Raw genomic sequence first — 16,985 nt, forward strand, 5'->3', positions numbered from 1 at the left:
TCCTCCTCTGCAGAAGATTGTTATCTCTGTGGGCTAAGTCTTGGCAGCTGGGATGTGAGGAGACTACACGGCCCTGATGGATGTGGCTTGGGAAGAAAAGCAATTATTGTATCTTTGTCCTGCATAGAGCTGGGAAGCACCTCAAGAAAGGACTGGGGAGGGAGGAGGCACAGGATGGGGCAGGGTGTCCACACAGATCTCCAGATCTAACGTCGATTATCACCACAAAAGGCCACTTTCCTTGGGGCATGAGGAGAGGGCTGAGGATCCAGGGACCCACACCAGGGAAGAGAATGGGAAGGCAAGAGATAAAAGTGCTCACTAAAAGGGTCTGGTTGCTGGCAGGAATCCATCAGGTGACAGACACCTGAGGTGCAGGAGGAAGGTTCCAGGAAACTTGCAGGGTTTTTTGGAGATTTTCATCCTTTCAGGAGGGAGGTGGAGGTGCTGCTTGAGGCCAGCCGGGCCTGTGGAAGGGTGTTCCCGCTTCCAACCCTGCAGGGAAATAAGAGTCAAAACTAGAAACCCTCTGGAAAGACAAAGAGTGGCAAGGACAACACGATCACGGCAGGGGGGTTGGGGGTGGATGATCTTTAAGGTCCCTTCCAAGCCGAACCATCCTGTGGTTCTCTGATTCCACGCCCATGGCGGGGGTGTGAGGGGTCAGCGTGTGGCACCGGGAGAGGCCACGGAGATGTCCCTCCTCTCTCTCCCCCTCCTGGGGACTGCCTGGTGTTCCCGGGGCGGTTCCCGAGGGCCGTCCCGGCCGGGGAGACACCCCCGGCCGCGGGTCCGCCCCGGCTCCGCCGCCTGAGCGCCGTGAGGGAGCGCGGCGGGGCCGCCCCGCGCCATGGAGCGCTACGAGAAGCTGGGCAAGGTCGGGGAGGGCTCCTACGGCGTCGTCTTCAAGTGCCGCAACAAGGACACGGGGCAGATCGTGGCCATCAAGAAGTTCCTGGAGTCCGAGGAGGACCCGGTGATCAGGAAGATCGCCCTGAGGGAGATCCGCATGCTCAAGGTGGGTGGCTGTGTGGGGGTCCGGAGCCCCGCTCCCGGCACGGGCGGTGCCCGCCGGGGGGACACCGGGGCAGGGAGCTGGGGAGCCCTGAGGGAGAGGCGGGGACGGGCTGTGAGGGGACGGGGGCTGAGAGGAGACGTGAGGGGATGGAGTGTGAGGGGACAGGGTGTGAAGAGGCAGTCACTGAGGGCAGCCGTGAGGGGACAAGGCATCACGAGGGGACAGGGCTGGGGGCAGCCGTGAGGGGACAGGGCGTCACGGAGGGACAGGCTGTGAGGGCAGCCACGAAGAGAGGGCGGCGTGAGGGCATCTGTGAGGTGATGGCGTGTCGTGAAGTGGGGAAGCAAAAGATTCGGGTGCGAGGGAGCACCGTGAAGTGCCCAAGTCAGCTTATCTGGGAGAAAGCCGTTGCCAGGGAATGTCCATCCCACTTGTCCGGGGATGGCCGTGCCAGGTGTTCCTCCCCAGCCCAAGCTGGGAGGGTCGGTCCGGAACTGTTGGAGCCTGTGTAAAACACATTCACCCTCTGTGTGTGTTTTCCTGGTGAAAATAAAAGCCCGGGAACATCTACAGTGGGTCACACCCCAGGCCTGTCAAGGATGCAGAAATGAGGAGAGACCCAGGAGGAAGAGGGAGAGGATGGGGCAAGGTTTCCTTTCACACTCCCAGCTTCTGGGCAAGGATTCTGGAGCCAAAGATTGTGCCCGTCGCTTCTTGCTTAGAGAGCTGGGAGTCTGTCCCATCTCTTTTTTGAACTGCTGTGTTCATTTGGTCTCCATAGTTTCCTGAGGCTTTAGGAATGTGTTGTGTGAAAAAAAAAAATATTCCTTTTATTTGTTACAAAGTGGCTGCCAGGTGATGGCACACAGCACCCTCAGCTGTGTGTTCTGAGAAGTGGGCAGAGTTTTTCCCTTTCTGCTTTCTCCAGGGTGCTCGTGATTTGTCCACCTGCCATCCTGGGAAAGCCCATCATGTCAGAAAAACAGGATATTTATTTTTCAATTAGATCATGGGGAGAAGCAGCCTTTTTCTCCTATCCTAAACAAACACAGGACATGTGCTGTTTCACATCAATAAACAGTGCTGGAGATGCATTAACATTTAAATTGTATTTAAGATCCGAAAATGAAAATAATCATTGCTGAATACCCTTTTAATACAGCTGGGCACTGGATCATCCTTTGGGATCCAAAGCTGCAGCCAGGCATGGCAGGATCTGTGTTGGGGCACTGTTGATTTTAACAAGTGCAGACATGCTTGGCTGTCTTTTCAGCTTTTTCTCTGTAAATAGTAACAGTTTGTTTGTTTTTTGGAGGTATTTACTGGCTTAGGCAACTCCTGTTTGTCAAAGATGCAGTGAGATTGTGTTTCATCGGTAAAAAAATGTGGGGCCTGATAAATCATTTTTCTGCACAGTAAATGCCTTGTAGACAAAGGGGTTTTGTGGCCAGGAGCCAAGGGAGGGTCGGGGGAGTTTGCAGAGTCTTGAAACCACAGAATCCTGGAATGGTTTGGGTTGGAAGGGACTCCAAAGGTCATACAGTTCCACCCTCCTGTAGGGACACCTTCCCCTATCCCACGTTGCTCCAAGCCTCATCCAACCTGGCCTTGGACACTTCCAGGGATCCAGGGGCAGCCACAGCTTCTCTGCCCAACCTGTGCCAGGGCCTGCCCACCCTCCCAGCCAGGAATTCCTTCCCAATATCCCATCTCTCCCTGCCCTCTGGCAGTGGAAAGCCATTCTTCCTTGTCCTTGGATATTAGGAAGGAATTCTTGGCTGTGGAGATGGTGAGGCCCTGGCACAGAGCTACCCAGAGAAGCTGTGGCTGCTCCATCCCTGAAGGTGTCCCAGGCCAGGTAGGAAGGGACTTGGAGCAACCTTGGCTGGTAGAAGGTGTCCCTACCCAAACCACTCTGGGATTCCCTGAACACATGAGGTGGATTGAGAGGAAGTGGAAAAAGCAGGAATAAAAATTCTCCTCGTTGACCCCTCCAGACTGTGACAGTAACCATGGTGAAGCTGAGGCCAGTGCCTCAGGGAAGCTCTTGCTTTCCCTCAAACATGTGTTTGCTGCTGCAGGCTCTGGCCCCGTGTGATTTCCACGGAGAGCTGCCTTTCACTGTGGTGCCCTGAAGGGCTGGATGTGCACAGTGAGTGGCAGTGCCAGAGCAGCCCCGGGCACAGTGATGAATTCTTTATCTTGGCACTTGCTGAAGCCAAGCTGACTTACTGCCCGTGGCCAGTTCCTGAAACAAGGACACGCAGGCTGAGCTGTAGGCTGAGCTGGTGCTTCACATCGTGCTGTGCTTGTATAAAGGGTTCATCTTCAGGAATTGTGCCCTGCAGGCAAAATCCCTGTCCCCCCACCTCTACCCCGTGCAGTAACTGAGCAGTCCATCCCCTGTGTGTTCCAGCAACTCAAGCACCCCAACCTGGTGAACCTGCTGGAGGTGTTCCGGAGGAAGCGGAAGCTGCACCTGGTGTTCGAGTACTGTGAGCACACGGTTCTGCACGAGCTGGACAAGCACCCCCGCGGGTGAGTGGCCCGTGTCCCATGGGGAGCTTTGAGCACAGGAGTCGGGGTGTCCATTTTGTTGCTTCCCTGCAGATTTTCAGAGGAATTTCCTCAATTACAGGAGAGTTTCTCAGCCCCGTGCCCAGCACTTGCTCTGTTCCTGTGGCTCAGCACTGCCATTCCCAGGAATGGCGTGTGTGTGTCCCTGTGCAGAGCTGCTCTCCACGGAGACGGGAGCACTGAGCCGAGTGTTTGGATGAGCTCTGGCTGGCTGGGATGTGCTGAGGGCCCCAAACCCTCCTTCCGCTGCTCCCCTGCTGTGCTGCACATCACTGGGCACTGGGGCACATCACTGAGCACCCAAATACAGAATCCCAGACTCGTGGAATTGTTTAGGGTGGAAAAGTCCCCAAGACCATCGAGCCCAACTAATCCAGCACTGCCAAGCCCACCACTAAACCGTATCCCCAGGTGCCACGTTTGAGTGGCTTTTGGACACTCGGGAGGAGGTGTGAGTTGGCAGGAATTCCCAGGAGCTGTGAGTTGGCAGGAATTCCCAGGAGCTGTGGCTGCACCTCCGTGCACAGCCCCAGTGACCTCCCTGCTCACACAGGCGCTTGCACCGAGCGTGAGCTCCACCCGGGGTTTGTTCTGTCACGCAGTGTGAGTGACACTCCCACTAAACACATCGTCCCTAATTACCCACGGTGAGCTGGTGCTGTGGAAATGCTGAGCAGGAGTTCATAAATCGTTTTTACAGGCCTGGGGCTAAATGAGCTGCCTGCAGGAGACTGACTGGGGGTTGAGCAAACAGGAGCCTGTTATTCCCTTTCTCCCCGATGTGGAGCTGGAGGGGAACGGAGCGTGGTGATAGCACATGGCTTTGTGAGCTGGTGAGCAGCTGTCACCCCGGTTTGAACCAGTTCCCCTGGAATCTGAAGGAGAGGATGGATAACCCTCCTTGAAGAAAATACTTCACATCTGCTTTCTGTTCATCAAAACTGGCTCCAGTGTGGATGAACATGTAACATAGGCTGCACACTTTGCTTCCCATCTTTGCAGGTGGTCAAGTCTCCTGTGGTCAGGTTAAGGTGGGTGGGCACACGCTGTTTCCAGGTCATTTTGCCAACTCCATCCCCTAATTAGGCTGTCAGTGGAGCACTCCCATCATTCTGGGATGTTTCTGGAAGGAATCTCTAGCATTGCCACAGCAGTGTCAGCTCAAGACCCTCAGCACTGACAACACAAAGTGCCTTAGAGAAAAACCCAGGGTTGCATTGTTTTGGCTTAGTTTTTTTCTTTCTAATGAATTGGGAAGTTTTTAGCATTGAACACATGAAATAAAATTGTATCTGACATTGAAAGTGCCAGGTTTGCCACCTCTGCCTTTCCTGGGGTTGTTGAAGATCCTCAGAGGCAGCCAAGGAAGTTTAAGAACTGTTGCCCAGTAACCGAAAGAGAGGAGAGGGGGCTGGGAAGTGTTTGCCAGGTGTGGTGTGCCAGGAGGGGGTATCCAAACCAAAGCAGAGCTTTACACTCTTGTAAGAACTTGCTTCCTTCCCCTGTTTTGTCACCTCCCTGGACAATCAGTGCAGTGCCAGCATTGCACAGCTGTATTTATACTGTGGATTCTCCAACTTTTCCAACCCTGAGCAGCTACAGAGGCAGAAATGCCTACTGGCATTTTGGCATTGCCAGGAAACGTGGACGCTAAGCACAGCCACGGGCCAGGGTCTGACATTGCTGTGTGGTCACCAGTGGCAGGCCTGGCTGGGACAGTGGTCCCAGACACTCTGTCACACTCTTAGCTGCAATAAATCCTTGTGTCCTGTTGCACTGACTGGATTTGGAAGTGTTTTCTGACTTCCCTGATGGTTTTGCTCAGTGATGCCTGTACAATGTCAGCACTCAAAGGCCTCCCTTTCCTTTTCCCTGTAATTTTTAATGTCCAAACTACAACTGTGTTTCGTCCCACAGGGTGCCAGAGTACCTGGTGAAGAGCATAACCTGGCAGACCCTCCAGGCCGTGAACTTCTGCCACAAACACAATGTGAGTCCCCTAAACAGCACTAACAGTTGCTGGGACACAGCCTTGGGCAAGAGGGGGGTTCTGTTGGCACTTTCCTGATTACAGAGCTCTCATGGGATGAAATCAGATGGGATTGCCTGTTTCCAACAGGAAACACATCTGAAATATCAGTGTATACCCACAACAGCTGCATTTACTGCCACACAGGCCCCTTGGGTTGGCTGTCAAGGAATGATTTGCTCTGATGACCTCAGACAAGCTTCCAGGTGGAACAGGAATGTATCCCTGTGTGTGTCCCTGTGAAGGAAACTGCCCTCCCAGCTCCTCAGCTGAGAGCTGAGCAAACTGCTGCTGATTTACAGGAAGTCCTTCTGCTGACAGTCACAGGCCTTTGTCGTGGCACCAGTTAAAAGGTTTCAGATCTTAGACACAGTAAACCCCTTTGGCAACCCCTGCTCTGCTTTCTGGAGGGAGACACGAGTGGAGTGCGTTTTCGTGGGAACACTTTAAGAAGCAGGGAAGGAGAAGGAGCCCTTTGGAGAAGTTCTTTAAGCAAACTTAGCCGTAATTGCCTTTGTTTTTGTTCATCTGCCAATGCTTGAGATTTATGAGTGGGGCAGGAGATGGCCCTGGGATGGGTGTTTTGTCTTTGCTGGGAGAATTATGTCCAGTTGAGCCACAGGAATTTGGCCACAGGTCTCTCCTGCTTCCAAGATTTGTTGGTTTGCGTCTTTTTTCTGTTCCCCTCAGAGATTTAATGGAGTTTTAGAGCAGAGGGAACAATGAGATGCTGCAGCCTGACCTGCTGTAGATCACAGGTAATGAGGTTTTATGCAGCTGCCCTTTTTGGAACTCCAAAGCAGTAGTTTAATAAGAAGCATTTCAGCCCTCAGGAGGAGACACAATAATTTACCACCAGCTTAGGGAGGAAAGTCTGAGGTGTTTGTGCTGAGGTGATGGTGTGGGAGGGACAACATGAGTGAGACCCTGGTGAGTTGAGCAGAGCAAAAGAAATTAAATGTCTCTGCTAGTCTGATCAGCAGAAATCCTTTGCCAAGCCCAGTTGTTGTGAAGGTCAAGGCCTCCTCCTAAGAATTACAGAATTGCCGATGTTGGAAGGGAGATCATCTTGTCCAGCCCTCCCACTCAAGCTGGCTCAGCTAGAGCAGGCTGCTCAGAAACTTTTCCAGTCAGGGCTTGAAGATTTCTAAGGCTGGAGGCTTCCCAGACTCTCTGGACAACCTGTTTGGGTGTCTGGTCACCCTCTCAGTTAAAAAAGATTAAATAAATTGCTTAGATTTCAGTAGAGGGGCTCAGTTTATGCCCATTTGCCTCTGTCCTTTCCTTGCCAGGAGCTTCCCAGCTGGTTCTGGGAGCTGACTCCGGGTAGTGCAGGTGACACAGAGCTGTGCAGCTGGGTGGGAGCCTGCACAGGATCTCATCCCAAAGGTGGGCTGTGGGCAGGTGACTGTCCTGTCCAACAGGACATGGATTTAGCAGCTGCTGCTCGGAAATCCTTCCACCTCCTTCAGCAGGAATGATTGCCTGGCACAACGTGCAAGGGGTGTGTGGATGAATCAAGAGGGTCTTTATCTGAGGGCCAGGTTAAATATTTGCTTCTAACCTTGTCTTTTTCTGTTTGTAGTGCATCCACCGAGATGTAAAGCCAGAAAACATCCTGATAACAAAGCACTCCGTCATCAAACTCTGTGACTTCGGATTTGCTCGGATACTGAGTGAGTGCTGCTGGATTGTTAACACGGGAAAGCTCCACTGAAGTGTAGGATCAGCCTTTCAAACACTCACTTGCCTTTGCCTGATGCATCTGCAAAGCATCCTATATAAAAGGCTGATGTGTCTTCCCAGGGAAGCTCTGCTAAAGGCTGGGTAGAGATCCCAAACCTTAAAGGAAGGAGCCCAGACACCGCGGTGACGGGGATCTGTAAACAGCCTGAGCTCCCTGCTGGGGCAGCTGAGCTGCTGGGGGTGCTGGCACTGGCAGATGGAAGTTCAGCCTTGGGCATCTTGGAGCTGCCCAGCCCTTGTTTATGCAGTGCTGGAGACACAGCTGGAGTTCCCTGGCAGCCAGACCCCTCTGGCTGCCTGCACAAACAATGGCTTCACATTTTCCTTGTAAATAAACCCCCTAATCTGGTTTATTTTAGCTCCTGTTCGCACAAATCACGTGGGCTCTGGGAACTGCCCCCTGGCTGCTGCAGGGCCCTGCTGTGAGCTCTGCACATTTTCATTTGGAGAAAAACACGGTCCCGATTTTTTGCCAAAGTGTTTCCAAAGCAGGGTCCTGTTGAGGCCAGTGACTCACCCCGTTCCTGCAGCCACTGCCTGCCCAGGCGCTGCCCCAGCACGTGCGACAGCTGATGACAGCTCCTCTGATCCCACATTCCTGATTGTTCCTCTCCTCCCTGACCCCACCCCAGCGGGTCCCAGCGACTCCTACACGGACTACGTGGCCACGCGGTGGTACCGCTCGCCGGAGCTGCTGGTGGGGGACACCCAGTACGGGCCCCCCGTGGACGTCTGGGCCGTCGGCTGCGTCTTCGCCGAGCTGCTCTCGGGGGTCCCGCTCTGGCCGGGCAAGTCTGACGTGGACCAGCTGTACCTCATCCGGAGAACCCTGGGTGAGTGGCCCCCTGCACGGCCTTCCCACGGCTTTCCTCTGCTGCAGGAACCGGGAGCAGCCAAGAGGTGGATTTACCCCGTGGATCTCTCCCTGTAGTAGGTGTTGGCTTATTGGAGGTGTTTCTGTCTTTAAAAGGGAGCTGGGTTTTCCTGGCTCCCAGAGGAAGGGGCTGTGGAAGCGGGATCATTGCCTGCAGGCTGCCTGGAACCATCCCTCCACTCTCTGGGAAGGTGAATGTGGTGCTGGGCACATCAGGAAAGGTGTGGGATGTGTTAGGTGGTCACTCCTGGTCCCTTGGGGTGGCCCAGTGGCTGCTGAGGTGTCTCTTGGGTTGGGACAGCACAGGAACAGCTGCCTGTCCTGCCGTGCTTCCCACATCTTCACCTGTCTCCACACAGGGAAATGAGGTGCCTGTGTCAGAAAGGACCAGGAATGTTTTGCATAAAGGTTTGAAAGATCCTGGTACTTTTCAGGATTTGCTTATCAAGCAAAGTGGTCAATGAATAGTTGGATTCAGTTCATCCCAGCTTTGGAGGTCTCATAGGCGTGGCCAGTGCCTGTGGATGGCTCTGTGCCTGGGAATGGGAGTGTGAAAATGTTCACCCTTGTTCACAAAAGTGTTCACAACTTGTCTGTTCCACGTGTTTGTCTTTATTCATCAAGGAATTTTAGGAGCCACTCCAGATTTATTTGTTAAATAAAAAGCCAATACCCCATAACACTTAAATTAATGCAGTCTCATTGATTCTCTTTGATCTTGGTGTGTAACATCTGATTTCTTGCCTGGCAATGAACAACCCCCCCCACTTTTAATTGAAATTTGTTGGAATGAACTGAGAGTTGTAATTTTTACTGAGCAGTTTATAAAACTAATGGCTTTAAACAGATAAGCTCCTTAGCTAGAAAAATAGTTCAACACCGATTGCTTCACCCTCCAGAATCCATTAAAGCCAGTGTTAGGCAGTTACAATTTATTTCTAATGACAGGGTTTCAGCCAGAAGAGATTCCTGTTGGATCCAGGTGGTGGAGTGAGCAAAGCTCCCTGGTGGAAGCTGTGCCATTATGGGGGTGGCATTTTACTGGCTCTTTGTTATGGGCTTGATTTTAGCATTGTCCTTGCTCTGAGCTGCTCTGAGCTTCAAAAAAGCTGCCCTGGGGAAAAGCTGCAGCGTGTTCCTGGTGGAGCTGCACTTCAGCTCTGCTCCATACAACACGCTCAGGAGTGTCCAAAGGGAATTTCACCACTAGGAGTTAAATTTTCCTGAAGCTGGAACACTTCACTGATGGCCCAAGTGGACATCAGCTGTCACAGAGGAACATTTCCTCAGCTCACTTGGTGGTATTCCATCTCTTTGGCATCAGCCTTGTGGGGGGGACACAACCTTGTGCTGGAAAAACAGCAAATTAACTCAAATTTCTTTGTTCTTGGTCCAAGGGGATCTCATTCCCAGGCACCAGCAAGTGTTCAGCACCAACCAGTTCTTCAGCGGGGTAAGAATTCCAGACCCGGAGAGCATGGTAAGAGCTGCCTCCTCCAGATGCAATTCCCCTGAGCCTGGTGCTAACCAGTCTCTCTCCCACTCTAATCCTCTGCTAAGGAGATGAGGTGTTTGGACAGGGAAGTGCTCCTGCTTCTTTTGACCCACGTGCTGCCTGCTTTGGAAGTGGAGCTGGAAAAGCCTCGCTCAGCTTGACCAGTCCTTTGCTGCTCAGCATTTTTTCCCAATCCAAAAGCTTTGCCCTTTACTTTGCCAGGGTGCACCAGGATATTACTTGGAGGTGGCTGAACCCATCTCACGATGTTTTAACTTCTGCACTGTGTAAAAACAGTCAAAAAATTATTACTCTCCACCCCTTCCCCCCATTTGTGGTGGCACATCCTCAGTAATGCCAGGCCTGTGAGCACACGGAGCGAGGGAGGCATTTTGGGAGGAACAGGTCACGTTGCTGTGGGAACCTGGGTCTCTGTCCCCTGATGAATGAACAGGTTGCTAATACGAGTACACTCACTGTTTTTTTCCCTCCAGGAGCCTTTGGAAATGAAATTCCCCAATATTTCATACTCTGCTCTGTCTCTCATGAAGGTAAGAAAGCTCCAGCCCTGCACTGAGATGAGCAAATGGGGTCTGTGTCACTTGTCAGGAAATGATGTGAGTTGGGGGTTGAGTTATCAGAGATTCATTGAAAAATAGAGCTGATTTCCTGCCCCTGTTCCTCGAGCCACAACTCCTACTACAGCTGTGGATTCCCCATCCCTGGAAGTGCTCAAGGCCAGGTTGGATGGGGCTTGGAGCAACCTGGGGTAGTGGAAGATGTCCCTGCCCATGGCAAGGAGTTGGAATGAGATGATCTTTAAGGTCCTTTCCAACCCAAACCATTCCATGATTCCTTGTTTAATTGCTGCAATTGCTGGGTATCAGCTGCTCCTCAAGCTTCCTGCTGACCCAACAGCCATTCTTACAACCCATTAAAGAAATTATTAACACATGTGCCTGTGGGAATACTCGTCAGCTGTGGTGAGGAGCTGGAATTGTGCAGACCTGTTTCATGAGTGGTTTGTGTGATCCTTCATCTTTTCTAGGGGTGCCTTCGGATGGACCCTGCGGAGAGGCAGACCTGTGAGCAGCTGCTGCAGCATCCCTACTTTGACAGCTTTAGGGAGGCAGTGGAGCTGGGGAAAGAACGGGAGAAAACAGCTCGGAAACCAGCCAGGCCGCCTCGGAAGCACGTGCCAGGGGTAACTTTTCCACAGTATTTCGTGTTCCGTGCCTGAGGAGGGGCTCTTTTGTTGGGTTTGATGGGTTTGATGGGTTCTTTTGTTGGCTCCCAGGAGCTGGGCTGGGCTGGCAGTTTAGGGTGTTGGACTGGTCTCAGTTTTATCCTGAGGAGAAGACAAACCTCTTGGCTAAAGAGTAAATCCACACAAACTGGATACTGCCCTGTGGCTCTGTGGGGCACCGGGGATTGGGAGCACAGCCCTGTGAGCCAGCAGGGTTATCCAGGAATCTGCATTCCTGACAAAGGATAGCAGGAGAGCTGAACAAACTGGACACATTCACGTGGCTGGTTTAATTTGGGATCTTTTTGGTGCTTTTTAATCCCAAATTATGGAGATGGAAAAAATGTGCAGTTCTGTTTGAAGCTGGTGACGGGACATGATCCCATACTCAGTTCCACATTACACCACACACTGGGTGTTCCTGCAGCTGGAGTTGCCAACAAATTCCCTGCTGCTTCAGCCTGTCTGGACCCCATCCCGAGTCCCCAGATCCAGCCTCACAATGCAAGTCATTCCTGAGAGCCACATTCCCCACGGCAGCTGTAAGGGCAGGGAAGTTGGAGGTGAGGGATGGAGAACTGTAAATTCCTGGATCAAACTGAGTCGCCTCTTCCATTTCTATGCCATGGGATATAACAGCAGTATTTTTCTTGCTCTGGATGACTGGAAGAAATCCCTTTAATGAGTTGATCTGGTTGCAGTCCAGTCACAGAACCCCAGATCCATGGCTCTTAGCATGAGAAGTACAGGATTACAGTAGGAATAGTGACATTTTTCCATGTGGAAAAGGAAACGTGTGCTTTATTCTCATTCCAGACAAATACAGTCGGTGTAACTTTCCCTTTAGTTGCAGCACCTGCCCCAGCTGACCAGCAGTAACGTTCTCCCAGCTTTGGACAGCAAGAAGCCCTGCTGCAAAACAAGGAAATCCAACTACCACTTCCCAAACATCTGACCACCTTCAGACCTGACTGTTCAAAGTTCAAGGATGAACTCGGGATGTACAAAGGGAGGATACACGGTGGGAAACTAAATTACTAAACGTTCTGACATGTCCAAAGTGAGTCCAGCCTGATGAGAGGCTGCCTGACTGCTCCAGGTAGTTCCCAGCCTGCTCCAGAGGCACCCCTGCCTTGCTACTGCGCTTACAGATCACAGAGTGTTACAGCTGCTGGTAGTGACCTCACAGGCTCAGCAGGCACCACTCCCAGGAGAACACACCAACCATAACCTCTCCTTTCTTCGCTCTTTCCAGAGTTTCTCCTGAGTGTTTCATCCATCGATTGAGGTTGGTCTTCTTTGCTGTTTCTGACAATAGTGAAGCCACTTGCTTGTAGTTACAGGAATTGTTTTGATCAAAACTAATCATGAACGTAATTTATAACAATGGCCAGACACGGGCAGGAATTCTACCTAAGTGTTTGTATGAAGAGTGACGCGGGTTTGTGGAATCTCAGGATGTAATATTGGGTCGATTTTGAATAAAAGAAAGGTAGCTTGTTTTTCCAATTTACTGGATTTATTTCTTTACCTGAAACTAAGAGCGGAAATGTTTTCTTTTCCCAGTACATTCTGTGTTCCACAACAGTCAAAGCCATTTCAGTGGGACAGATCCCACGTCCTCAGATTGTTCCTGTTGGCCTTTTGTCTCCTTACACAGGGAGATCCATGTCTGAGACAGTCCTGTGGATCTGCTTTCTTGGAGTCGCTGCCTCCTGCCCTTCCCTACCACCAAAGACAGGAATTTGGCTAAAAATGCTGTGTTCTGAGGATGAGTCTTCCCCCGTGCTGGCACAGCTGAGGCACTTCCATTCCTGGGGGCAGTTTTGGGCCCCTCATGACAAGGACATGGAAGGGCTGGAGCGTGTCCAGGGAAGGGAACGGAGCTGGGAAGGGGCTGGAACTGCAGGAGCAGCTGAGGGAGCTGGGGGGGCTCAGCCTGGAGAAAAGGAGGCTCAGGGGGGACCTTCTGGCTCTGCAACTCCCTGACAGGAGGGGGGAGCCGGGGGGGGGTCGGGCTCTGCTCCCAGGGAACAGGGACAGGAGGAGAGGGAACGGCCTCAGCTGTGCCAGGGGAGGCTCAGGTTGAATATTGTGGAAAAAAGGATTGTCCAGCCCTGGCACAGCTGCCCAGGGCAGTGATGAAGTCCCCATCCCTGGAGGAATTTAGAAGCCATGTGGATGTGGCACCTGGGGACGTGGGGCAGTGGTGGCCTTGGCAGTGCTGGAGGAACAGTTGGAGTCACTGGTCATGGAGGCTTTTCCAACCTTAACGCTGCTGATTCTCCCATTTATCGGCAGTGATGAGGATGCAGCCAAAGAGCCTGCACAGAACTCACCCAGTCCATGTCAACATGGCAAAAATGTGCACCAGGGCATATCCAAGAGCCACTGCTCCTGCACAGCCAGCCGTGTTCCATCCAGTGTCCTCCTGAGGAGTGACCCTGCCAGCCTGCAGATCACTCCACTGAAACCAGACAGCAGAAGTCAAAGCATGAAGAACACAAAGATGACCCATGAGCTGCTTTTATTAAATCAGCTCCCACCGACGGCGTGGGATTCTCTGAGAGTGAACAGCCCTTTGTCCCCACAGCACCAACACCCATCACCGACCGCGCCCAGTGCTGCGGCTTCACTGCCCATTGTCACTGTCACTTCATTTCTGTGCAATAAAATAGCTGAACACTTCTCATTGAGGTATCAACAGCTGCCTATGAACACAGGGAACAGATGACTCTGTACAGAAGCCTGCCTTCTCTGCTGACATGCACCATTTAGTGTAAGCTTTACAAAACTTCAGTGCATAATTTCTGAAAACGCAACGTACAGCTTTTGAGGCTGGACTGGGAGAGCTGGGCTTATTTCCACACCAGGAAACACAGCAGCGTCTACAACTTAATTTATGCAATACATGATAAATACTAGGAAGTCTCATCTCAGTTACTGCTGTCGTGTTTATTCCAAGTCCAGCTCCAGCTCCAGCTCCGGCAGCGCCTGCTGAAGGGCGTGAAAGGTGGTTTCTTTCTCTCTGATCCCAGGAAGGTCACTCAGATACAAATACTTAAGGTTCCTGTAAATATTTAAAAAGAAAATCATCAACTACTATTTAACTGCTGACAGAGAAATTAGAGAAAGGATTATTCTACTGTAGTCGTTTGGAGTATTTTATAAGGTGACTGGTTCTAATGGGAGGTTTTTTTATGAAGTGCTTGGGGTTTTTAGCTGCAGAGGTGCAGAATCCAAGTGCATCCCATGCTCCAGGACTCAGGTCTGCCCCAAGACCTTGAGGCACAGGTGACAGGGAGCAGCCCCACACATCTGGAATGGCCAGACTCCAACCTTCCCACCCAACACAATCCCAAAACAGCCTGGGACAAGGGAGCTGTGGAAGCGGTCGGGGGCTCACGTACATCAGCTTGTGAAGGGCAAGGATGCCTTTGTCTGTGACATTGCCACAGGAGATGATCTTCAGCTGGAGGAGACTCTTCTGCAGGTTGTTTGTCTCGCTGAGCCTCTGCAGACACTCGTCCTGGATGTACATGCACTTCTCCAGCTTGATATCCCTGACGTGCTCCAGACCATCTGGAAAGATAAAAACAAGGATTTGATTCAGAGTGCCAGGACCAACCTGTGCTGGTTGTTGAGTTCTGCCTCCAAACCCACCCAGCTACAAGATCCTGTACACACGGGGCCATAACACACAGTGAATCTCCCAAAGTCCCTTTTTGGTACTTCAAATCAATGAAAACCCTTTTGGTAAGATTTGAAGAGCTTTGACACGGGCATGTCAGAAAAAAACTACAAGTTTGGGTGATAAACAATGACTCTGACACAGAAATGTGCTAATGCAGGAAATTCAAGGTCCCCTGCTATGATGAAAAAAAATAGTAATTTTTTCAGTAACTGTTGCCCATTTTGGTTTCTGCTATTTAAAGGAGACCTGAAACACCTTTTTTATCTTTTGTAAGAAACCAAGTGTTTGCTTTCTGTCTTTGAAGATGTCATAAATACCTGGAGAACAAACAGAATTATGACTTCAGAGACACCAAAGTCATGGTTTGGTGTAGAAGAAAAAGAATATTTATAGTGCTTTTTGCTGCCAGCTCATCAAAATTCGAGGCACTTCCTTAGTGCTATGGACATTGCAGGCAAGGGCTGATGAAGTTCCCAATCACACACCTCCAGCAAAACCTCAGGAACTCATAAAGCCATATTAAGGGACAAAACACCCACAGGAAATTTCTCAGTCTCTTGCCAAGGAACGAGACAATGACACAGTTATCGATACGCTGATTCCACTGAAACCAAGACCACGAAGAACAATCTCACGTTACCCAGATAGTCGAATCCTCTGTACATGATGCAGGAGTCGGTGGCGTTAATGGCTTCTATCTTGTACTTGCCCAGGGGCCCCGTGGGGAGCCCATTGTAGTCCTGCTGCCACTTTGGGGAGCCCTGGAACCGCACCAGGGCCCCGCAGCGCAGCAGCCACTCTGAGGCCGCTCGGTCGGGGCCCACGGCCTGGATGCGCTCGTAGTCCACCCTGCCACGACACAGAGAGCACCCACGGGGTGCAGGAGTTACTCCCTTGGCAATTAGAAACAAAAAAAAGCAAATGAAACTGAACTTAACCCTCCTGATTGCTTCTTCCCGTGTCTGTAGGGAGAGAGAGAATAAAAACCACCTTTCTCTTCCCAGAGGCTTTACAACTGCTAATTTCTCTCTCAAACATTGATTATATAGAACACATCTTGAAACCTGTCACAGGTATGTCATTCCCAAATCCTTTTCACAGAGTCATGGAGTTGTTAAGGCTGGGAAAGGCATTTAAGATCATGAGGTCCAACCACCAACCCAGCACCACCACCGTGTTCACCACTAAACCATGTCTTCAGGTGCCACATCCACACGTTTCTTGAAAACTTCCAGGGATGGTGACTCCACCACTGCCTTGGGCAGCCTGTTTTCTCTCAGCAGTTACAGCATTTCATAAAAAACACACTTCAGCAATAGTTAAACCTCTTGGGTCCATTCTGGAAAAGGATGCATTTCTATGTCTGGTGAGGAATGATGAAGGCAAAGACCTGGAAGAGGCTTCTGTCTGGTTTAGTTTCAGTAATCAGCTACAACACACAACCCTTCCCACACAGCCAGAAGACATAAGGCAAAACTATTAGCTCCTGGCAAAAGTTATGGGCAGAGGAAGTTTCAGAGACAAGAGTTTTCTCTTTTAAAAGTAAATCTGAAACCCTCCTGCGGCTGAATCACTTTGTAAGTGATGGGTTGTTTTGATGCTGTTCTGAATAAGTAAAGGGGGTTGGTTGTGCTACAGATTTAAATGCGTTCTGGGGTCAAAGAAGACCAGGATTTAGGGAGAGAATCCATGTGGCCACTCCATGGAGAGGGCACAGCGCCGACCTTCCTCTGGAGGGTCACAGCTTTGGGATGGGAAGCAGGCACGAAACGCCCCCTGCCAAGCACCGACGTGCAGTCCGGCGGAAAAGCAGAGCATAAAGTTCTCTGCAGTGCAGGGATTTGATTCTTCTCTTTCACAAACCGCTCTGTGGATCCGCGGGACCTCATAATTGATTACTGCCCAGCGACTCACTCTTACTTGTTGAACACGGCGTTCAGCCATCCCCAGAAGGCTCTGCAGCTGCCCGGCGGCGACGGCGGCTTCCTCACGAGTCTCCCCAACACCATCATCACCTCCTTGGAGCAGACAGGGAGCAAACAGAGCTGTTATTTGGAGCGCCCGCAGCAGCAGCGCGGGGGGGGCCGCGCCCCCCTCCAGGCCCGGCCGGGGCTGTCCGCCCGGCGGGACCCGCGGCCGCAGAGCAGGGGGGCCGTCACCGCCCCCGGGCTGCCCCGAGGGCCGAACCTTGGCCGTGCCCGGCCCGGCGGAGCGGCGATGGAGGCGGAGAAGCTGCAGCAGGAGGAGGAGGAGGAGGAGGAGGAGGAGGACGCGGGCCCCGCGGCCCCGGCCCGGCGCTGTCTCCG

General features: G+C 51.8%; 2 protein-coding genes across 3 annotated transcripts; one reads left to right on the forward strand and one right to left on the reverse strand.

The window, feature by feature from the left end:
- The first annotated feature begins 757 nt into the window (after positions 1-757).
- On the forward strand, positions 758-12,487 carry CDKL1 (cyclin dependent kinase like 1). 2 transcript variants are annotated; one of them, XM_050336146.1, is made up of 9 exons: positions 758-1,018; positions 3,435-3,556; positions 5,513-5,585; positions 7,210-7,300; positions 8,003-8,203; positions 9,642-9,724; positions 10,234-10,290; positions 10,788-10,943; positions 11,833-12,487. In XM_050336146.1, exons 1-9 carry the CDS (start codon positions 851-853, stop codon positions 11,938-11,940), a joined length of 1,059 nt encoding a protein of 352 aa, XP_050192103.1. In that variant the 5' UTR covers positions 758-850; the 3' UTR covers positions 11,941-12,487. The 2 variants fall into 2 exon arrangements, with proteins under 2 accessions (XP_050192103.1, XP_050192104.1); XM_050336147.1 differs by having other exon boundaries at positions 801-1,018; positions 9,642-9,697.
- A 985-nt stretch (positions 12,488-13,472) lies between these two features.
- On the reverse strand, positions 13,473-16,975 carry DMAC2L (distal membrane arm assembly component 2 like). Its single transcript, XM_050336156.1, has 5 exons — positions 16,867-16,975; positions 16,600-16,697; positions 15,320-15,528; positions 14,396-14,567; positions 13,473-14,055 (listed from the first exon to the last, which is right to left on the reverse strand). The coding sequence occupies exons 2-5, from the start codon at positions 16,689-16,691 to the stop codon at positions 13,941-13,943; spliced, it is 588 nt and encodes a 195-aa protein (XP_050192113.1). The 5' UTR covers positions 16,692-16,697; positions 16,867-16,975; the 3' UTR covers positions 13,473-13,940.
- Positions 16,976-16,985: the final 10 nt, after the last annotated feature.

Source organism: Myiozetetes cayanensis, unplaced genomic scaffold, assembly GCF_022539395.1.
Source record: "Myiozetetes cayanensis isolate MyiCay16 unplaced genomic scaffold, myiCay2020 scf6-25, whole genome shotgun sequence".
In the NCBI taxonomy this organism is placed as follows: domain Eukaryota; kingdom Metazoa; phylum Chordata; class Aves; order Passeriformes; family Tyrannidae; genus Myiozetetes; species Myiozetetes cayanensis.

What these genes read in the sequence shown, in the direction of transcription:
- CDKL1 (XM_050336146.1), top strand. Translation starts at nt 851, where the DNA reads ATGGAGCGCTACGAGAAGCTGGGCAAGGTCGGGGAGGGCTCCTACGGC. An exon ending in GGGAGATCCGCATGCTCAAG is followed by an intron (nt 1,019 to 3,434) that starts GTGGGTGGCTGT and finishes TGTGTGTTCCAG; the next exon opens with CAACTCAAGCACCCCAACCT. An exon ending in CTCGGAAGCACGTGCCAGGG is followed by an intron (nt 10,944 to 11,832) that starts GTAACTTTTCCA and finishes CTTTCCCTTTAG; the next exon opens with TTGCAGCACCTGCCCCAGCT.
- DMAC2L (XM_050336156.1), bottom strand. Translation starts at nt 16,691, where the DNA reads ATGATGGTGTTGGGGAGACTCGTGAGGAAGCCGCCGTCGCCGCCGGGC. An exon ending in CAGAGGATTCGACTATCTGG is followed by an intron (nt 14,568 to 15,319) that starts GTAACGTGAGAT and finishes TTATCTTTCCAG; the next exon opens with ATGGTCTGGAGCACGTCAGG. An exon ending in CTTGCCCTTCACAAGCTGAT is followed by an intron (nt 14,056 to 14,395) that starts GTACGTGAGCCC and finishes AAATATTTACAG; the next exon opens with GAACCTTAAGTATTTGTATC.